Raw genomic sequence first — 23108 nt, forward strand, 5'->3', positions numbered from 1 at the left:
GAGGAGGACACACAAAATATGCAAAAGGACATAGACAGGCTAAGTGAGTGGGCAAAAATTTGGCAGATAGAGTATAATGTTGGAAAGTGTGAGGTCATGCACTTTGGCAGAAAAAAATCAAAGAGCAAGTTATTATTTAAATGGAGAAAGATTGCAAAGTGCCGCAGTACAGCAGGACCTGGGGGTACTTGTGCATGAAACACAAAAGGATAGTATGCAGGTACAGCAAGTGATCAGGAAGGCCAATGGTATCTTGGCATTTATTGCAAAGGAGATGGAGATGGAGTATAAAAGCAGGGAAGTCTTGCTACAGCTGTATAAGGTATTGGAGAGGCCACACCTGGAATACTGCATGCAGTTTTGGTTTCCATATTTATGAAAGGATATAGTTGCTTTGGAGGCAGGTCAGAGAAGGTTCACTCGGTTGATTCTGGAGATGAGGGGGTTGGCTTATGAGGAAAGGTTGAGTAGGTTGGGCCTCTACTCATTGGAATTCAGAAGAATGAGAGGTGATCTTATCGAAACGTATAAGATTATGAGGGGGCTTGACAAGGTGGATGCAGAGAGGATGTTTCCACTGATGGGGGAGACTAGAACTAGAGGGCATGATCTTAGAATAAGGGGGCCGCCCATTTAAAACAGAGATGAGGAGGAATTTCTTCTCCCAGAGGGTTGTAAATCTGTAGAATTCGCTGCCTCAGAGAGCTGTGGAAGCTGGGACATTGAATAAATTTAAGACAGAAATAGACAGTTTCTTAAACGATAAGGGAATAAGGGGTTATGGGGAGTGGGCGGGGAAGTGGAGCTGAGTCCATGATCAGATCAGCCATGATCTTATTGAATGGCGGAGCAGGCTCGAGGGGCCGTATGGCCTACTCCTGCTCCTATTTCTTATGTTCTTGTGCAACAGCCCCCGAGATCTCTGCACTCCTCCAATTCTGGCCTTTGAGCATTCCCGCTTTTATTTGCTCTGACATCGGTGGCCGTGCCTTCTGTTGCCTGGGCCCCAAGCTCTGGAACTCCCTCCCCAAACCTCTCTGCCGCTCCTCCTTAAAACCCACCTCTTTTACCTGTCCTAATCTCTGCGATGTGGCTCGGTGTCAACGTTTGCTGGATAATCGCTCCTGTGAAGTGTCTTGGGACATTTTACTATGTTAAAGGCGCTATATAAATGCAAGTTGTTGGCTAAAACTAGTGCTACTGCTGTGGCAGACAAACCGAGGTCTGTTCTGCCTAATTGAGGTTGTCCTTGGAGATCCCGTGGTTCTATCCGAGGACTAGTCGGCATTTCCGCTCTGTTCCGGCCAAAGTTCCTTCCTCCACCATCAGACACACCCGTTTGCCACTCACTCATAACATAAGAACATAAAAAATAGGAACAGGAGTAGGCCATACGGCCCCTCGAGCCTGTTCCGCCGTTCAATACGATCATGGCTGATCTGATCATGGACTCAGCTCCACTTTGCTGGCTTTTAAAAGTTTCCCAATCTTCTGTCCTCCCACTAGTTTTGGCCACTTTGTATGCCCTTGTTTTTAATCGGATACCATCCTTTATTTCTTTAGGTAGCCATGGATGGCTATCTTTTCTCTTGCACCCTTTCCTTCTTACTGGAATATATTTTTCTTGAGAGTTGTGAAATATCTCCTTCATATACACCACTGTTCATCAACCGTTCCACACTTTAATCTATTTTCCCAGTCCACTTTAGCCAACTCTGCCCTCATACCATCATAGTCTCCTTTATTTAAGCTTAGAACGCTGGTTAGAGATCCAACTTTCTCACCCTCCATCTGAATATGAAACTCAACCATGCTATGATCACTCATTCCAAGAGGATCCTTTCCTAGGAGATTTGTTTATTGATCCTGTCTCATTACACAGGACCAGATCTAGGATAGCCGGCCCCCTGGTTGGTTCTGTTACAGACTGCTCAAGGAACCTGTCCCTTACAGACTCTATGAACTCTTCCTCAGTACTACCTTTGGGATCTTGCTATGCACGATAACAATTGCATTTCAAATTAATTCATTGGGCCAAGTGCTTTGTGCCGTTTTTGAGAAACACAATGAGGCATCATAGAAAGACCTGCATTTATATAGCGCCTTTCATGACCACCGGACGTCCCAAAGCGCTTTACAGCCAATGAAGTACGTGGGAAACGCGGCAGGCAATTTGCGCACAGCAAGCTCCCACAAACAGATAGTGACCAGATCACCAGTTTCAGTTGATTGAGGAATAAATATTGTCCAGGACACTGGGGAGAACTCCCCTGCTCTTTGCAACAGTGCTGTGGGATCTTTTACATCCCCCAGAGGGCAGACAGACCTTGAGTTTAACATGGCATCCCGCATATAAATGCAAGGCTCCTGCCTTTTGTTGGAGCACAGTGAAGAGCAGGCCAAGCACCACGCCTGGACCTGGAGTTCCTCAGGAGCTCCCACTGTGGGTGCAGGGAGTCGGGCTTGCTCCTCGTATTAACTCGCGCCCCGCACCCCACACCCCACACAGGGAGAGTCACCACACAAACCGCTGTGTCTGTCGGCGGATGGATAGGGCATTTCAGCATCATCACCCCAAACGCTAACATTCTGTCTGGCCAATATTTATCTCTCGATCAGCATCACTAAAACAGATTATCTGGTCATTATCACATTGCTGTGTGTGGGAGCTTGCTGTGCGCAAATTGGCTGCCGCGTTTCCCACATTACAACAGTGACCGCACTCCAAAAATACTTCTTTGGTTGTAAAGCGCTTTGGGCTGTCCGGTGGTCATGAAAGGCACTATATAAATGCAAGTCTTTCTTCTCTCTGTCGCTCTCACTCCCTCTCTCTCTCTCGCCCCCGCGCGTGCACGCTCTCTCTCTCTCTCTCTCTCTCTCTCTCACTCCTCCCCGGAAGGTTCCGGCCTGTGCTGGAAACGGTTGCCAGGGCGATAGTGGCCTCTCTCTGTCACCTCATCCAGTGACACAATTGTACTTTGTCCATTTGCAAAGCAAAGTGGGTTTTTTTTCCAAGCAGTTTTTCTCGAAGTCAAAACTCTCTTTCAATCGGAGCCACAAAGAACGTTGAACAAACCCTTCCTGTTTTGTTTTGTTTATGAAATATTCTCTCTCTGGGTTTCTCTGCTCCAGCTCGGGAGTTTGGGTGTACAGGTCCTGTCTGCCCTCTAGTGTGTCGCACCGTGAGTGGCGGCAGGATATCCGACTGCAGGAGGCATCACTGTCCACAGTGGAGGTTACAGCACACAAACAGTCCATTCGGCCCATCCAGTCCGTACTGGTGTTTACCTTCCACTGGAGCAAATACATCCAATCACATTTACTCACCCTGTTCCCACATCCCTTCAACTGCCCCCCCTCTCCAATCTAATCCTGAATGGTGACAGTTCCTGCCTCAGCCTCACAACTGTGTGTGTGAGCTTTCTCCACCCTCTGTTCTAAATCTCTCGTATTTAATCCTCTCTCTGTGGCCCCTCGGCCCAGACCCTCGACTACTGGGAACAGTCTGCCCCTCTCTCCCTCTCCCAGCCGTTGGCAGTGTTCAACACCACCATTGTATCGGCCTGTCGTCCCAGCTCAGGTCACCGGCTCCAGGTCTGAAGCAAAATCTTTGAGGGGGGGATGGAACGGCAGGAGATATTTTCGTGTCTCCGCCGTTCCCGGCAGTCGGGTAAGGTTCCGGCCTCGAACCCAGCTCCAGACCTGAAAACTGCCGGAGCCTTCCTGCAATTAGGGGAAAAGGTGAAAGATTAAACCCCTTAACCCGCACCCTCGCTCCCCCCTCTTGCTCCTCCCCTCCCCCTCTCGCTCCCCCCTCTTGCTTCCCCCTCCCCCCTTGTGCTTTCTCCCCCCCCCCCCCCCCCCCCCATCTCTTCCCGAAAGCCAGACTGCTTTTTATTCCTGAAGCGAGAGAGACCTTGTTCTGTCGCTATCCTGGGTTCCAGTGACTGATTAATGAGCTTGTGAGGATATCTGAGATTAAACGCATGTTGGACACCTGAGAAGATTTTGCTTTTAATAGCGGCTGAACTCAGAGTGGGGCCTGGGCATCTCTCTCTCTCTCTCTCTCTCTCTCTTTCTCTGACTCTCTCTCTCTCTCTCTGTCTCTCTCTCTCTGTCTCGCGCTCTCTCTCTCTCTCTCTCTCTGTCTTGCTCTCTCTCTCTCTCTCGTTTTCTCTCTCTGTCTCGTTTTCTCTCTCTGTCTCGCTTTCTCTCTGTCTTGCTCTCTCTCTCTCTGTCTCGCTCTCTCTCTCTCTGTCTCGCTCGCTCTCTCTCTGTCTCGTTTTCTCTCTCTGTCTTGCTCTCTCTCTCTGTCTTGCTCTCTCTCTCTCTTGCTCGCTCTCTCTGTCTCGCTCTCTCTCTCTCTCTGTCTCGCTCTTTCTCGTTCTCTCTCGCGCTCTCTCGCGCTCGCTGTCTCGCTCTCGCTCTCGCTCGCTGTCTCCGCTCTCTGTCTCGCTCTCTGTGTCTCTGTCTCGCTCTCTCGCTCTCTCGCGCTCTCTCTCTTTCTCTCTCGCGCTCTCTCTCTGTCTCGCTCTCTCTCTTTCTCTCGCTCTCTCTCGCGCTCTCTGCCTCTCGCTCTCTGTCTCGCTCTCTCTGTCTCGCTCTCTCTCTGTCTCGCTTTCTCTCTCTGTCTTGCTCTCTCTCTCTCTCTGTCTTGCTCTCTCTCTCTCTGTCTCGCTCTCTCTCGCGCTCTCTCTTTCTCTCTCGCGCTCTCTCTTTCTCTCTCGCGCTCTCTCTCTCGCTCTCTCGCTCTCTCTCTCTCTCGCTCGCTGTCTCTCTTTCGCTCGCTGTCTCTCGCTCTCGCTCGCTCGCTGTCTCTGTCTCGCTCTCTCTCGCTCTCTCTCTTTCTCTCTCGCTCTCTCTTTCTCTCTCGCTCTCTCTTTCTCTCTCGCGCTCTCTCTTTCTCTCTCGCGCTCTCTCTCTCGCTCGCTGTCTCTCTCTCGCTCGCTGTCTCTCGCTCTCTCTCGCTCTCTCTCTCTCGCTCGCTCGCTGTCTCTGCTCTCTGCCTCTCGCTCTCTCTCTCTCTCTCTCTCTCTCTCTTGCTCGCTCGCTGTCTCCGCTCTCTGCCTCTCGCTCTCTGTCTCTCTCTCTCTCTCGCTCTCTCTCTCGCTCTCTGTCTCTTTCCCCTTCTCCCCACAAGGTGTACATTGTTGATAGGGTCTAGACGAAACAGAGTGAAGGGGTCAGAGTCCCAGAGTGTGGCGATAGAGCGAGCTGAACGAGGGAGGCCGTGCTTCATTCTGTCTCTCCGCGTGTTTGGATTGTCTCCTTGGGAACGACCCACTGGCCAATAGTTTGCCCGGAAGGAGCAGCTTTATTTGGAGCTGTGAGCGACTAAAGAGCATTCAGAAAAATTCCATTTTATAAACTCTTCATATTTCCAAACATAAACATACTGTCAGCTGAAACAAATCATTTGGTTTGGTGCTGTGAGTTAAAGGGGAACGGTGGTCAGACAATGCCCCTTACCCCTCACCTGGCTCAGTGACAGAGTGTGAAGCTCCAGCCTCAAATGGGTTTGTCAGTCGGCCAGAAGTGGTAATGATCAACATTAATTAGCACCTCAGAAGCAAAACGGTCGACAACCCCTTGTGTCAAGGTGGTTTACTCTGTATCTAACCCCCTGTACCTGCCCTGGGAGTGTTTGATGGGACAGTGTAGAGGGAGCTTTACTCTGTATCTAACCCCATGCTGTACCTGCCCTGGGAGTGTTTGATGGGACAGTGTAGAGGGAGCTTTACTCTGTATCTAACCCCCTGTACCTGCCCTGGGAGTGTTTGATGGGACAGTGTAGAGGGAGCTTTACTCTGTATCTAACCCCCTGTACCTGCCCTGGGAGTGTTTGATGGGGACAGTGTAGAGGGAGCTTTACTCTGTATCTAACCCCCTGTACCTGCCCTGGGAGTGTTTGATGGGGACAGTGTAGAGGGAGCTTTACTCTGTATCTAACCCCCTGTACCTGCCCTGGGAGTGTTTGATGGGGACAGTGTAGAGGGAGCTTTACTCTGTATCTAACCCGTGCTGTACCTGCCCTGGGAGTGTTTGATGGGACATTGTAGAGGGAGCTTTACTCTGTATCTAACCCCCTGTACCTGCCCTGGGAGTGTTTGATGGGACAGTGTAGAGGGAGGCTTTACTCTGTATGTAACCCCGTGCTGTACCTGCCCTGGGAGTGTTTGATGGGACAGTGTAGAGGGAGCTTTACTCTGTATGTAACCCCCTGTACCTGCCCTGGGAGTGTTTGATGGGACAGTGTAGAGGGAGCTTTACTCTGTATCTAACCCCGTGCTGTACCTGCCCTGGGAGTGTTTGATGGGACAGTGTAGAGGGAGCTTTACTCTGTATGTAACCCCCTGTACCTGCCCTGGGAGTGTTTGATGGGACAGTGTAGAGGGAGCTTTACTCTGTATCTAACCCCATGCCCTCCATTGGGCCTACCCTAACAAACTCATGATCTTAAAGATCTCTCGGCCTTCTCGTTTATAGAGAAAAGAGCCCCAGCCTGTTCGGTCTTTCCTGACAGTTAGAACCTCTCTGTTCTAACAGGAATCATCCCTGTAAATATTTTTTGTACCATCTTCAGTGCCTCATTATACTTTTTCTAAAATGGAGACCGGAAGTGTGCACAGTGCTCCAAGTGTTGACTGGCCTGACACATTGGGTGTGGACTGGTGCAGGGAGAGGTATGTGCTCCTTCAGGGGCTGAGTGCAGAAGATCGGAACCAGGAGAGGAGGCATTTCAGTCCCTCGAGCCTGTTCCACCATTCTATCCGATCAGGGCTGGTCTCTACCTTAACCCCATTTACCCGCCTTGGTTCCCTAACCTTTAATACCCTCGCCCAACAAACACCTGTCCACCTCGGGTTTGTCGTTTCCCATTAACCCCCGGCATCAACAGTTTCTGGGAGAGAGTTCCAGATTCCCAGCACCCTGAACGGCCGGGCTCTAATGTTAACATTCTACGCCTTGTTCTGGACTCCCCCACCAGAGGGAATAGTTTCTCTCGATCCACCCCATCACATCCTTTAATCATCTTAAATACCTCGATTAGATCACCCCCTCATCCTTCTAAACTCGGGGAACACAAGCCCAGTCTGTACAACCTGCCTCGGGATTTAACCCTTTCAGCTCCGGGATCAGTCTGGGGAATCTGGGCTGCTCCCCCTCCGAGGCCGATATAAGAATTAGGAACAGGAGTAGGCCATCTAGCCCCTCGAGCCTGCTCCGCCATTCAACAAGATCATGGCTGATCTGGCCATGGACTCAGCTCCACTTACCCGCCCGCTCCCCATAACCCTTAATTCCCTTATTGGTTAAAAATCTATCTATCTGTGATTTGAATACATTCAATGAGCTAGCCTCAACCGCTTCCTTGGGCAGAGAATTCCACAGATTCACAACCCTCTGGGAGAAGAAATTCCTTCTCAACTCGGTTTTAAATTGGCTCCCCCGTATTTTGAGGCTGTGCCCCCTAGTTCTAGTCTCCCCGACCAGTGGAAACAACCTCTCCGCCTCTATCTTGTCTATCCCTTTCATTATTTTAAATGTTTCTATAAGATCACCCCTCATCCTTCTGAACTCCAACGAGTAAAGACCCAGTCTACTCAATCTATCATCATAAGGTAACCCTCTCATCTCCGGAATCAGCCTAGTGAATCGTCTCTGTACCCCCTCCAAAGTTAGTATATCCTTCCTTAAGTAAGGTGACCAAAACTGCACGCAGTACTCCAGGTGCGGCCTCACCAATACCCTATACAGTTGCAGCAGGACCTCCCTGCTTTTGTACTCCATCCCTCTCGCAATGAAGGCCAACATTCCATTCGCCTTCCTGATTACCTGCTGCACCTGCAAACTAACTTTTTGGGATTCATGTACAAGGACCCCCAGGTCCCTCTGCACCGCAGCATGTTGTAATTTCTCCCCATTCAAATAATATTCCCTTTTAATGTTTTTTTTTCCAAGGTGAATGACCTCACATTTTCTGACATTGTATTCCATCTGCCAAACCTTAGCCCATTCGCTTAACCTATCTAAATCTCTTTGCAGCCTCTCTCTGTCCTCTACCCAACCCGCTTTCCCACTAATCTTTGTGTCATCTGCAAATTTTGTTGCAGTACACTCTGTCCCCTCTTCCAGGTCATCTATGTATATTGTAAACAGTTGTGGTCCCAGCACCGATCCCTGTGGCATACCACTAACCACCCGAAAATGACCCATTTATCCCGACTCTCTGCTTTCTGTTAGCCAGACAATTCTCTATCCATGCTAATACATTTCCTCTGACTCCGCGTACCTTTATCTTCTGCAGTAACCTTTTGTGTGGCACCTTATCGAATGCCTTTTGGAAATCTAAAAACACCACATCCATCGGTACACCTCTATCCACCATGCTCGTTATATCCTCAAAGATATCCAGTAAATTAGTTAAACATGATTTCCCCTTCATGAATCCATGTTGTGTCTGCTTGATTGCACTATTCCTATCTAGATGTCCCGCTATTTCTTCCTTAATGATAGCTTCAAACATTTTCCCCACTACAGATGTTAAACTAACCGGCCTATAGTTACCTGCCTTTTGTCTGCCCCCTTTTTTAAACAGAGGCATTACATTAGCTGCTTTCCAATCCGATGGTACCTCCCCAGAGTCCAGAGAATTTTGGTAGATTATAACGAATGCATCTGCTATAACTTCCGCCATCTCTTTTAATACCCTGGGATGCATTTCATCAGGACCAGGGGACTTGTCTACCTTGAGTCCCATTAGCCTGTCCAGCACTACCCCACTAGTGATAGTGATTGTCTCCAGGTCCTCCCTTCCCACATTCCCGTGACCAGCAATTTTTGGCATGGTTTTTGTGTCTTCCACTGTGAAGACGGAAGCAAAATAATTGTTTAAGGTCTCAGCCATTTCCACATTTCCCATTATTAAATCCCCCTTCTCATCTTCTAAGGGACCAACATTTACTTTAGTCACTCTTTTCCGTTTTATATATTGGTAAAATCTTTTACTATCTGTTTTTATGTTTTGCGCAAGTTTACTTTCGTAATCTATCTCTCCTTTCTTTATTGCTTTCTTAGTCATTCTTTGCTGTCGTTTTAAAATTTTCCCAATCTTCTAGTTTCCCACTAACCTTGGCCACTTTATACGCATTGGTTTTTAATTTGATACTCTCCTTTATTTCCTTGGTTATCCACGGCTAGTTATCCCTTCTCTTACCACCCTTCTTTTTCACTGGAATATATTTTTGTTGCGCACTATGAAAGAGCTCCTTAAAAGTCCTCCACTGTTCCTCAATTGTGCCACCGTTTAGTCTGTGTTCCCAGTCTACTTTAGCCAACTCTGCCCTCATCCCACTGTAGTCCCCTTTGTTTAAGCATAGTACGCTCGTTTCTGACACAACTTCCTCACCCTCAATCTGTATTACAAATTCAACCACACTGTGATCACTCATTCCCAGAGGATCTTTTATCTAGGAGATCGTTTATTATTCCTGTCTCATTACACAGGACCAGATCTAAGATAGCTTGGCGGGGGGGGCGGGGGCGGGGGCGGCGCGGAGGGGTGGGGGGGTGTCTGAGCAAGCTCTGTGCTGGTGAAGCTTCACTTTGGAGATAGACGGATTTTTGAGCGATAAGGGGTTATGGGGAGCGGGCCGGGAAGTGGAGCTGAGTCCATGATCGGATCGGCCATGATCTTATTGAATGGTGGAGCAGGCTCGAGGGGCCATATGGCCAACTCCTGCTTCTATTCCTTATGTTATTATGAACCCTCGAGATAAAAGCCAACATTCCATTCGTCTTGTTACATTATTTTTTGCTGTAGTCCGCTCGCTGTCAGACGTACTTCTGGCAAATTTACTGATTGCGATGTTTCTTTGTCCAACGTTAGTGAAGTACCTGAAGGAGGTGTCGACATACTTCAAGAACACGTCGGCGGGCTCAGTGCTGGGATGGGATTCCGTGAGCGGTGGGAACTCACCGCCAGCCCTGGGCTCTCCCCCGGGGTCACATCTCGGCGACCTGGAGCAGGAGAAGACCATCCCCCTGAAAATGTGTTACGTCCGAAGGAAAGCCAGGCCCCCTGATCTGGAAAACCGGTATGGAGCAGTGCCGGGGGAATACCACCTGGGAACATTGGGCCCCCGCTCGGCGGGAGGGGTTCAGGAACTGCTGCTGTAGTCTGGGAGTGTCGGGGTGCCCAGAGATAGGCGGGCGAGGGGGCCGCACTAGTCACGGAGGTCCCATGGGCAGGGAAGGACACATGTACAGGCCAACCCACCAGGATACGCTGGTAAACGGGTCTCCCATGGTGCCATGCCACCCAGGAGGAGGCCATTCGGCCCATTGTACCTGTGCCAGCTATTTACAGGGGGTCCCCGGGAGTATGTCAGTATTTACAGGGGGTCCCCGGGAGTGTGTCAGTATTTACAGGCGGTCCCCGGGAGTGTGTCAGTATTTACAGGGGGTCCCAGGGAATGTGTCAGTATTTACAGGGGGTCCCCGGGAAAGTGTCAGTATTTACAGGGGGTCCCCGGGAGTATGTCAGTATTTACAGGGGGTCCCTGGGAGTGTGTCAGTATTTACAGGGGGTCCCAGGGAATGTGTCAGTATTTACAGGGGGTCCCCGGGAGAGTGTCAGTATTTACAGAGGGTCCCCGGGAGTGTGTCAGTATTTACAGGGGGTCCCCTGAAGTGTGTCAGTATTTACAGGGGGTCCCAGGGAATGTGTCAGTATTTACAGGGGGTCCCTGGGAGTGTGTCAATATTTATAGGGGGTCCCCGGGAGTATGTCAGTATTTACAGGGGGTCCCCGGGAGTATGTCAGTATTTACAGGGGGTCCCCGGGAGTGTGTCAGTATTTACAGGGGGTCCCCGGGAGTGTGTCAGTATTTACAGGGGGTCCCCGGGAGTGTGTCAGTATTTACAGGGGGTCCCCGGGAGTGTGTCTGTATTTACAGGGGGTCCCTGGGAGTGTGTCAGTATTTACAGGGGGTCCCCGGGAGTGTGTCAGTATTTACAGGGGGTCCCCTGAAGTGTGTCAGTGTTTACAGGGGGTCCCCGGGAGTGTGTCAGTATTTACAGGGGGTCCCCGGGAGTGTGTCAGTGTTTACAGGGGGTCCCCTGAAGTGTGTCAGTGTTTACAGGGGGTCCCCGGGAGTGTGTCTGTATTTACAGGGGGTCCCCGGGAGTGTGTCAGTATTTACAGGGGGTCCCCTGAAGTGTGTCAGTGTTTACAGGGGGTCCCCGGGAGTGTGTCAGTATTTACAGGGGGTCCCTGGAAGTGTGTCAGTATTTACAGGGGGTCCCGGAAATCAGTGGAGGTAGGAGAGGGGACTAAATTACTCAATGAGGTACAACAGTCGTCTCACCTTGTCCTGCCCCCTTCAGCGATCTGTGTCCATACACCGCCAGGTCTCTCTCTTCCTGCACCTTTACAATTGCACCATTTAATGTATTTTGCCGTGCACAGGTTAACTGTGAGTGAGCGATGAATTCCTCATTTGGAGATTGACAGTTTCTGGGTGAAGCTGTGTGACCAATCTTCTGTCTCTGTCTCTCTCCTTGTTCAGATACATCGACCTGTCCTCTGCGGACGGCAAGTCCTCGGTCTCCCTGCGGGTGAAGGATGGTGCCACCGCCCAGTCCTGGTTCAGTGCCCTCCACGGGAACGCCAGCGCGCTCCTGCCCAAGGTCAAGGCTGAGATAAGAGCCCTGGCAGGTGGTACTGGGATCGCCGGGAGCAAAGAAGTTAAACACGTGGGTTGGCTGACCGAGCAGGTGAGGTGTCTTCTGTCCCCGGCCCCTCGAGCCACACGCCCCCCCCCCCCCTCGCCTGCCCCTGTCCCCTCGCCCGTCTTCTCCCCCGCCCGCCCCCCACCCCCCCCCCCCATCATGTGTCCCCCGGCCCCTGCGGGTCTGCAGGATAAAGTTTTGCCAAACCTTTGTAACTAAAGAAAATACATCGCCGTCAGTTGCAGTGAAAAACAACAACTACAACAACAACTTGCATTTATAAAGCGCCTTTAATGCAGTAAAATATCCCAAGATGCTTCACAGGAGTGATTCTCAAACAAAATTTCACACCGAGTCAAATAAGGCTCCTTGAGCATCCCCGATTTTAATCGCTCCTTCAGCTGCCGCGCCCCCGGAATTCCCTCCTTATAGCTCTCTGCCTCTCAGCCTCTCTCCTCCTTTAAGATGCTCCTTAAAATCTCACTCCTTGACCAATTGATTGGCCATCTGCCCTAACATCCCCTTATGTGGCTCGTTGTCGATGTTTGTGTGATAATAAGAACATAAGAAATAGCAGGAGTCGGCCACCTGGCCCCTCGAGCCTGCTCCGCCATTCAATACGATCATGGCTGATCCGATCATGGACTCAGCTCCACTTCCCTGCCCGCTCCCCATAACCCTTTACTCCCTTATCGCTCAAAAATCTGTCTATCTCCGCCTTAAATATATTCAATGACCCAGCCTCCACAGCTCTCTGGGGCAGAGAATTCCACAGATTTACAACCCTCTGAGAGAAGAAATTCCTCCTCATCTCAGTTTTAAATGGCCGGCCCCTTATTCTGAGACTATGTCCCCTAGTTTTAGTTTCCCCCATGAGTGGAAATATCTTCTCTGCATCCACCTTGTTGAGCCCCCTCATTATCTTACATGTTTCGATAAGGTCACCGCTCATTTGTCTGAACTCCAATGAGTATAGGCCCAACCTACTCAACCTTTCCTCATAAGTCAACTCCCTCATCTCAGGAATCAACCCAGTGAACCTTCTCTGAACTGCCTCCAATGCAAGTATATCCTTCCTTAAATACGGAGACCAAAACTGTACGCAGTACTCTAGGTGTGACCTCACCAATACCCTGTACAGTTGTAGCAGGACTTCTCTGCTTTTATACTCTATCCCCCTTGCAATAAAGGCCAACATTCCATTTGCCTTCCTGATTACTTGCTGTACCTGCATACTAACCTTTTGTGTTTCATGTACAAGGACCCCCAGGTCCCTCTGTACTGCAGCACTTTGCAACTTTTCTCCATTTAAATTATAATTTGCTTTTCTATTTTTCCTGCCGAAGTGGATAACCTCACATTTTCCCACATTATACTCCACCTGCCAAATTTTTGCCCACTCACTTAATCTGTCTATATCCCTTTGCAGATTTTTTGTGTCCTCCTCACAATTTGTTGTCCCACCCATCTTTGTATCACTCCTGTGAAGCGCCTTAAGATGTTTTACTGTTAAAGGCACTATATAAATGAACGTTGCTGAAATCCTTCTGTGCTTAAAATCGTCGAGTGCATCACTTCACATCACCGAAGGAGGTCATCGCGCCTGGCCGTCTCTCACCGTAAGCAAAGTGTTCCACGGGTTTCTCAGCGGTTAACACTGCTGGCCAATCAGTGCCTGACGCTGGGTGGATATACTTTGGGAAGGTTTCTGGGCTTTAATGTTTGTAGTGTCCAGAGCCTAATACAGGAACGTGAGACATCGCCCCGAGACACCTCTACACGAGGGGAGTTTGCTGGCTGTGTGTTTGAGCAGGGCCGGCAAAAGTTGTGTGAGACCCTCGGTCCTACGCTGCTCGCTCACTGGCCACTCGGCCCCTCCTCTCGATCCAGGCCCTGTCTGATGCAAAACCTGGAGTGGAGTGGCCAATGGAATGGGTGTGTTTGTCACACAGCCTGGAATGGGTACCATGGAATCACACCTCCCACCATCCGTGTTTCCGTCTTTTCGCTCCCTCCCCTCGGGGAACAGCGAGAGGCAGTGGGAGGATCGGCGGCTGATTAACCTTCTGACAGGTCGTGACCTGAACACCCCTTCCATGGGCCATGACCTGCTTTGCACCATCCAATGGGGGGGGGGGCTCATCCTGTGCAGCTGTGGGGGGGGCAGTGGCCTACACCCACTGGAATTGTGGGCCACCGCTCCCTGGGTCTCTCCTCTCCCCGCGCTCCCTGGGTCTCTCCTCTCCCCGCGCTCCCCCCTCTCTGGGTCTGTCTGGAGGCCCCTCTCCCTGCGCCCCCTCCCCCGGTGTGTCTGCAGAACCCCGTCCCTGGGTCTCCCCACCTCCTGCTCCGCCCCCCGGGTTTGTCTGGAGCCCCCTCTCCCCGCGCCCCCCTCTCCCCGCGCTCTCCCCGCGCCCCCCCCTCTCCCCACGCTCTCCCCGACCCCTCTATCCCCGCGCCCCCCCCCCCTCCCCGTGCCCCCGTCTCCCCAACGTTGATTGACACGAGCCGTTTCTGACGGGTATTTTCCGGTTGCAGGTGGCCAGCGATGTGGAGAAGCCGGTTCTGGCCATTCTCACGGAGAAGGACCTCCTGCTGTACAGCACTTTACCGCAGACCAGGGACAGTCTGAACAGCCCCAGCTCCCGGCACCCGCTCATAGCAACCAGGTCAGGACCACTGCCTCCTGCTGGCCGCAGCCTGTATCGCCAAAGCTTCTTCATTGTCCAAACCAGGTGGAGGGAGATTTGGTGACACTGAGAGGGATGAGTTGCCCTTCCCGAGTTGTCCTTTGGGAAGGAGGTGGCAGCTTTGTGTTTGATGCAACAGACTGTCTCACTCGGTCGCTGCAGAGGGTAGATGGGAGGTTGGTGTGGGACTGGAGTCACATGTAGGCCCAGAGCGGGTAAGGGCAGCAGGTTTCCTTCCCTAAAGGACATGAGTGACCAGTTGAGTTTTTATAGTATAATAGCTCGTTGCCTTTACGCGGAGGGTTGTGGGAGCAAGCATTGGTTTGACGGAGGGAGGGAGGGTTGAGACAGAGACCATTGCATCTGTTAAGGTAGTATTTGAAGCAGAGGAAGATGCCACACTGGGGAAACCGGACGGTGGGATTAGGTTTGGGGTTCTGGCACAGACACAATGGGCGGAATGGCCTCCTGTGTGGTACAGCGTAGAGTAACAGACCCCAGCCATGGGGTCACGGAGAGGTGACGAGCTTAAAGCCATGAGTTTTCTGCAAGTTTTTTATTCATTCCTGGGATGTGGGCATCGCTGCAAGGCCAGCATTTATTGCCCATCCCTAGTTGCCCTGGAGAAGGTGGTGGTGAGCCGCCTTATGCAACAGAGTGTCTCGCTGGGCCATTTCAGGGGGCAGTTGGTGTCAACCACATCGCTGTGGGTCTGGAGTCACGTATAGGCCCAGACCAGGTAAGGGCGGCAGGTTTCCTTCCCTAAAGGACATGAGTGGGGAGGGAAGCGAGACCACCATCAGAGCGGGCACACTGAGCACTTCCCTATCCTAGGGCCAGTTGGTCAGATAATCTCCCAGCTACAACAGTTTGCATTTATGTAGCGCCTGTAATGGAGATATTAGCATTCGTGACCAAAAACATGGTCAAAAAGATACATTTGAAGGAGTATCTGGAAGGAGGAGGGAGAGCCAGTGAGGTTTAGGGAGGGAATTCCAGAGCTTGGGGCCCAGGCAGCTGAAGGCACGGCCACCGATGGTGGAGCGATGGGAATCGGGGGATGTGCAAGAGGGCAGAGCTGGAGGAATGTAGAGATATTGGGCGGGGGCCAGGGGGCAGTGGAAAAGGTTACAGAGGTTGGGAGGGGCGAGGGCCATGGAGGGATTTGAAGACTAGGATGAGAATTTTGAAATTGCGGTGTTGTTTAACTGGGAGCCAATGTCGGTCAGTGAGCACAGGGGGTGACGGTGAGTGGGACTTAGTGCGAGTTAGGACACGGGGCAGCTGAGTTTTGGATGAGCTGAAGTTTATGGAGGGTGGAGGATGGAAGGCCGGGCAGGAGTGCGTTGGGATAGTTGAGTTTGGAGGTAACAAAGGCATGGAGGAGGTTTCAGCAACAGATGGGCTGAGGCAGGGGCAGAGACGGGAATAGGTGGTCTTGGTGATTGCGTGGAAAAGGGGTTGGAAGCCCATCTCGGGGTCAAATACAACCCCAAGTTTCCTTAGTGTCGAGGGAGGTTTGGCCAAGTGTGGTTCTCCGTCCCAATTCCCCGCCCGTCACTGGATAATATTCCACCCTCGGTCAGCACCTCCCCACTCGCTCGAGCTTCAAACACCATCCGTCCCTGCTCTGTCGCGCACACGCCCTTGGCCCCAGGTCTTTGTTTTTGGGGCGAGCGAGGGGGGGGGCAAGGGTCTGGGGGTGGGGGGCAGTGGTCGGCAAGGATCTGGGGGAAGGGGAGAGGGGGTGCGGTGGGGGGGCGAGGGTCCGGGGGAAGGGGTGAGGGTCAGGTCGAGGTTCGGGGTGGGGTGGGGGTGAGGGTCGGGGGGCCGTTGATGGACGGAGGGGCTAACGAGGGTCTGTGTTCGGTGTTTCAGGCTGGTTCACTCTGGCCCCGCCAAAGGGTCGCTATTGGCCGACACGGACCTGTCCTTTGTCCTCAGAACCGGCACTCGGCACGGGGTGGAGACCCACCTCTTCTCCGCGGAGATGCACCCGGAACTTTCCACATGGACCCGGCTGTTGGTCGATGGGTGTCACAGTGCGGCCGAGCTGGTCCAGGAGGTCGTCACAGGTGAGAAAACTTTCATCTTACATTGGGATCACATCGACCAGGTCTCCCCCCTCCCTCCCAACCCCCCTCTCCCCGTCCATAACCCTCACCCCCTCGTGGGACAGGGGGTAAGTATACTTCACAACATTGCTCCTCCTCAGTACAGCAGTGACTACACTCTAAAAATACTTCATTGGCTGTAAAGCGCTTTGAGACGTCCAGTGGTCGTGAAAGGCGCTATATAAATGCAAGTCTTTCTGTCTCCCCTCAGCCCAGGCCCACATGTGATCATTCTGTGTCAGACCCTTGTTAACCCCCTTTCCCCCACCGTCGCCCCCTGTTCATCCCCGAGTTCCTATCGCACCGAAAACTCAAGCAACCAATCAGTGCTGTTGGAGTATCTCAAACCCGGAGTGCTGATCCCACGGGATCGATCCCGCTCCCTCCAAGGTGTCGATTACACTCCCTCCGCTGACCCCCCCCCCCCCCCCCCCTCCCCCGGACACGGCCCCCTGGCTGTGGGGAGAAGTAGTTTGCCGAACCTGGGGTTGAAGTTTGAGAATCTTGCGTTCTCTAATCCCTCAGTCAATGCCACGTTAAATAACTCGCTTTCCTCGTCCTTTATCTGTACATTTCATTACCTGTTCCATGTGCGTTTGATGCCGTCCCGCAATCACTGGCACCGAGCCACTGATTTATGGCGGGTGGGCGGGGTAGGGCGGGGCGGGGGGTGGGGTGTTGGGTTTAGGGATCGAGAGTCCACCTGGTGACACACACTGTCACTTCATCAAATGACCACATCCCCGATTGTTGAATAGGGAGAGTACCAGGTGTTTGAAGGGCATTAAAACATACCCACCCCTCGCCCCTACACCCCTCGCCCCTACACCCCTCGCCCCTACACCCCTCGCCCCTACACCCCTCGCCCCTACACCCCTCGCCCCTACACCCCTCGCCCCTACACCCCTCGCCCCTACACCCCTCGCCCCTACACCCCTCGCCCCTACACCCCTCGCCCCTACACCCCTCGCCCCTAAACCCCTCGCCCCTACACCCCTCGCCCCTACACCCCTCGCCCCTACACCCTACACCCCTCGCCCCTACACCCCTCACCCCTACACCCCTCACCCCTACACCCTACACCCCTCGCCCCTACACCCCTACACCCCTCACCCCTACACCCCTACACCCTACACCCCTCACCCCTACACCCCTACACCCCTTCACCCCTACACCCCTTCACCCCTACACCCCTACACCCCTCGCCCCTACACCCCTCGCCCCTACACCCCTCGCCCCTACACCCCTCGCCCCTACACCCCTCGCCCCTACACCCCTCGCCCCTACACCCCTCGCCCCTACACCCCTCGCCCCTACACCCCTCGCCCCTACACCCCTCGCCCCTACACCCCTCGCCCCTAAACCCCTCGCCCCTACACCCCTCGCCCCTACACCCTACACCCCTCGCCCCTACACCCTCACCCCTACACCCCTCACCCCTACACCCCTCACCCCTACACCCCTACACCCCTTCACCCCTACACCCCTCACCCCTACACCCCTCACCCCATCCACTCCCCCTCCTCCTCCCCCCCATCCTCTCTTCTCTTCCCCCCCCCCCCCATCCTCTCTTCTCTTCTCCCCCATCCTTTGTTCTCTTCCCCCCCATCCTCTCTTCTCTTCCTCCCCATCCTCTCTTCTCTTCCCCCCCATCCTCTCTTCTCTTCCCCCCCCCACCCTCTCTTCCCCCCCATCCTCTCTTTTCTCCCCCCATCCTCTCTCCCCCCCCCCCCCCCCCCCCCATCCTCTCCCAAGTTCTGATGGAGAGAAACAATGCCTCACGCTCTCTCTCTGGGAAACCTGCGATGTGTTTGCTGGGCGCAGTGTAACGATGCCCCGTGTCCGCTCCCTTGCAGCATGTGCCTGGAATGGGCAGGACTGCAAACTGGCCGTGCACCTGGACAAAGGCTTCACCATCTACCAGGAGGTCCCTGACGGGGGCCGGTCCAAGATCCTCCTCAACCAACCCTTTGAGAAACTTCGCATGTCCTCTGACGATGGGGTCAAAGTGATGTACCTGGACTTTGGGGGCCCTGAAGGGGAGATTGTGAGTACTCTGATTGGCTTTGTTCTGCACCGAATCCCTGACACGGGAGATAGGGTACGGTTTAGTGTGAGCGCTTCTGTTACTGGGCGAATAATCCAGAGAACAGGAGCTCAAACCACAGCAGGGCAGTTTGAGAGATGAAGTCAGTTTAAAAAAACCTGGGAATAAAAATCCGGTCTCGGTAAAAGTGACCCTGAAGCCGTCAGATTGTCGTAAAAACCCAACCGGTTCACTGATGTCCCTCGGGGAAGGAAACCTGCCGTCCTTACCCGGCCTGGGCCTATAGGTGACTCCAAACCCACAGTGGTTGACTCTTTAACATTTAAAAACATTTTTTATTTATCTGTTCCTGGGATGTGGGCGTCACTGACAAGACCGGCATTTATTGCCCATCCCTAATTGCCCCTTGAGAAGGTGGTGGTGAGCCGCCTTCTTGAACCGCTGCAGTCCATGTGGTGAAGGTGCTCCCACAGTGCTGTTAGGGAGGGAGTTCCAGGATTGTGACCCAGCGACGATGAAGGAACGGCCGATATATTTCCCAGTCAGGATGGTGTGTGACTGGGAGGGGAACGTGGAGGGTGGTGGTGTTCCCATGTGCCTGCTGCCCTTGTCCTTCTAGTGGCATCCGAACATTACAGAGCATGTAATCCAGGCTGACACTCCCACAGGTGCCGTCTTTCAGATTAGACGTTAAACCGAGGCCCTGTCTGACTCTCGGGTGGAAGTAAAATATCCCATGCCCACTATTTCAAAGGAGAATTCTCCCAGTGTCCTGGAGCCAATATTTATCCCTCAACCAACATCACTGAAACAGATTATCCGGTCATTATCACATTGCTGTTTGTGGGAGCTTGCTGTGCGCAAATTGGCTGCCACATTTCCTACATTACAACAGTGACTGCACTCTTTTTAAGAAGTACTTAATTGGCTGTAAAGTGATTTAGGAAGTCCTACGGTCATGAAAGGCGCTATATAAATGCAAGTCTTTCTTTCAGGGCAAATCTTTGCAGAGCCATGTCCAAGGACAGTCTGTGAGCGGGGGGGGAGGGAGGAAAGAGGTATTTAGCAGGACACACTCTCGGGAGATTAGATGGAAGGCCATCTCTTGAAGCCATTTGGTTGTTGGATAAAGCTTGTGAGATCCCGAGGCGGTGACTGTTGTCCCTGGCAGGAGGTGAGGCTTCTGGTGAGCATCTCGAGATGAGGAGAAATGTTTTCACTCAGAGGGTGGTGAACCTGTGGAATTCTCTACCACAGAAGGCTGTGGAGGCCAAGTCACTGAATATATTTAAGAGGGAGATAGATAGATTTCTAGAAACAAAAGGCACCAAGGAGTATGGAGAGAAAGCGGGAATACGGTGTTGAGATAGAGGATCAGCCATGGTCATATTGAATGGCGGTGCAGGCTCGAAGGGCCGAATGGCCTATTACTGCTCCTATTGTCTATGTTTCTATGTCCTACGCAAAGTCTCACACAGAGAGATTAAATCTGGCTTCTCCATGAGCCAGTAACCATCTCGAGTCGCTGAGAGTTGCCGATCTCGGGGTCCTGACTTTCCCCCTGCCCCGGGTCAGCCAGCAACGTGTGAATGGCACCAGTAACTGTATCTTTTTTTCTATTTTGCAGCAACTCAGTCTCCAGTCCTGCCCCAAAACTATCGTTTTTATCATCCACTCGTTCCTCTCGGCTAAGGTGACTCGGCTAGGGCTCCTGGCCTAGAGTGGGAGAGCGCGGAGAGGGGAACGGGCCGGGCCGACTGACCAACAGCTTGCAATGAAAACGATCAGCATTTCTGTCTTTTTAAAGTTTTGATTTTAACCTGTGCCGGATGGAAGGAGCTTTGTGTTTCCTTTTGCAGGGACAAAGGATCCCGTTCCCTGTCACTAAACGTTCTCTCTCCGGGTCTCCCGCCCTGTTGTGTTGTGACCCGAGGCACGGTGCCTGGAAGTGGTTCCCTGACCGGATGGATAATCCAGAGAGCGGCAGTTTCAGATCCTCCCCTGGCCAGTTTGAGAATGAAAAAATATCTGGGGGGAAACGTGACCCTGAAGCTGTCGGGTTGTCGTCAAAACCCAACCGGTTCACGGATGGAAACCTGCCGTCCTTACCCGCTCTGGGCCTATAGGTGACTCCAGTCCCACACCAACCCTCTAAATTACATCTAATGACCCCCTCCGCCCCACCAACACTGATCCACACAAGTGGCTCACAGTCCCACAGAGATAGCTCTGTGTCAAAAAATCACTACATTTATCAATGTCATGTTTTCTAAAGCAAAAACACCATAGAAAATCACATTTTCTAACATATAGTGCAAATAAAATATTTCTCTGTAAATTCCTAATGCTCAATATTTTAAATTAGGAATAGAGGCGCCTATAGCAATCTTTCTGAATCACCCTGTTTGCTCCCATTATATATTACACCTCAGTAAGCTAGCTCAAAGGGTTGACTAAATGTTCCCAGGACCTTTCTAGAGGCAGGGTGAAGGTTTTTTTTTGGCTTTTGTATAAGATCGTTCTCTGCCCGCTGTCTCTCGAGACGATGCCCAAGTGCTGGTTGTCCTCTGACCCCTGGCCTAGGTCGCCGTTCATGGTGTGACCCGAGGCAGTGAGTGAGCAGGACATTGGGTGTCTGGCCCTTGGTACTATGGCACTATTCTGTCCCCACGCCCCCCCTGTGTACGGACACCAGTCATTCTGTCCCCACGCCCCCCCTGTGTACGGACACCAGTCATTCTGTCCCCACGTCCCCCTGTGTACGGACACCAGTCATTCTGCCCCCACACCCCCCCTGTGTACGGACACCAATCATTCTGCCCCCACACCCCCCCTGTGTACGGACACCAGTCATTCTGCCCCCACACCCCCCTGTGTACGGACACCAGTCATTCTGCCCCCACACCCCACTGTGTACGGACACCAGTCATTCTGCCCCCACGCCCCCCCTGTGTACGGACACCAGTCATTCTGTCCCCACGCCCCCCCTGTGTACGGACACCAGTCATTCTGTCCCCACGTCCCCCTGTGTACGGACACCAGTCATTCTGTCCCCACGCCCCCCCCCCTGTGTACGGACACCAGTCATTCTGTCCCCACGTCCCCCTGTGTACGGACACCAGTCATTCTGTCCCCACACCCCCCCTGTGTACGGACACCAGTCATTCTGTCCCCACACCCCCCCTGTGTACGGACACCAGTCATTCTGTCCCCACGCCCCCCCCCCTGTGTACGGACACCAGTCATTCTGTCCCCACACCCCCCCTGTGTACGGACACCAGTCATTCTGTCCCCACACCCCCCCTGTGTACGGACACCAGTCATTCTGTCCCCACGCCCCCCCCCCTGTGTACGGACACCAGTCATTCTGTCCCCACACCCCCCCTGTGTACGGACACCAGTCATTCTGCCCCCACTCCCCCCTGTGTACGGACACCAGTCATTCTGTCCCCACGCCCCCCCTGTGTACGGACACCGAAACCCCCCTCTGGAACCGTCAGCAAGTCTGCTCAGAATGGCTAACATGCCGTGGGCGGAGATGGAACCTGGAACTTTCCTGTGACTGCGTGTCACTGCCTGTACTGGTTTCCCCCGGTCTCTCTGGGCCCCAGGCCTGTTGCCACACTGCAAGCTGGTGCAGATGGGTTGTTCCCTGGCTGTGGCTGGTTTCTGAAGCATCAGCTCATCGTTTGGCTCCGATAATTTCACAAGTTAAGTTCCAGCCAGACAGTTAACGATGAGGCCAGGCTGCCCTCTCTGCTCTCCAGCCCTTTGATCCTTTTTCCAGCTTCTCTGAAAGATTGTTCACAATGTCTTTGTTACGGTGCCAAACTGCAGACTCCTGGATGTTGAAAGAACCTTTCTTTTTATAAACATTTTTCCGCCATCAAACATGGACTTGCAATATTAGACTCGATGCCTCGGCAATAATCATTTGACGTTGTGAAATTCTTTATAATGTTTCTCTCCACACAGGCCTCAGGACATGGAGTTATTGCGGCCTAGCAGGACGGTGGGAAGCCTGCTCTAGAGTTGCCAACCCGCCAGGATTATCCTTGAATTAAAGATCAATCTAGATGGGAGAACGTTCAGACTAGACCGGTGGGGGGGTGATTAGACGGGCAGTCCTTGTTTCAGATTTCTCACAGTAGCAATTCTTTTGGTCCGCTTAAAATGGCCGACAATTAACGTCAAATTACCCCAAGACCACCGCCTCCCACTGAGTACAGCGAGTGGAGCTTCTGAATTCAGTTCAACTTGTTTATTTCTCCCCCCCCATCTCTTTCTCCCCCCCCCCATCTCTTTCTCCCCCCTATCTCTTTCTCCCCCCCATCTCTTTCTCCCCCCCATCTCTTTCTCCCCCCCATCTCTTTCTCCCCCCCATCTCTTTCTCCCCCCCATCTCTTTCTCCCCCCCATCTCTTTCTTCCCCCCCCCCATCTCTTTCTCCCCCCCCCCATCTCTTTCTCCCCCCCCCCATCTCTTTCTCCCCCCCCCCATCTCTTTCTCCCCCCCCATCTCTTTC

At 52.6% G+C, this 23108-nt stretch overlaps 1 protein-coding gene across 1 annotated transcript in view; it reads left to right on the forward strand.

The window, feature by feature from the left end:
• Positions 1–22329, forward strand: part of snta1 (syntrophin, alpha 1) — a 50667-nt gene extending 28338 nt beyond the window's left edge. The window contains 6 exon segments of the mRNA XM_070896481.1: positions 9890–10097; positions 11571–11778; positions 14272–14402; positions 16302–16498; positions 18394–18584; positions 20212–22329. Coding sequence (XP_070752582.1) covers positions 9890–10097; positions 11571–11778; positions 14272–14402; positions 16302–16498; positions 18394–18584; positions 20212–20304 — 1028 coding nt within the window. The 3' untranslated portion in view covers positions 20305–22329.
• The last annotated feature ends 779 nt before the right edge of the window (positions 22330–23108 follow it).

Source organism: Pristiophorus japonicus, chromosome 12 (genome assembly GCF_044704955.1).
Source record: "Pristiophorus japonicus isolate sPriJap1 chromosome 12, sPriJap1.hap1, whole genome shotgun sequence".
NCBI lineage: Eukaryota > Metazoa > Chordata > Chondrichthyes > Pristiophoridae > Pristiophorus > Pristiophorus japonicus.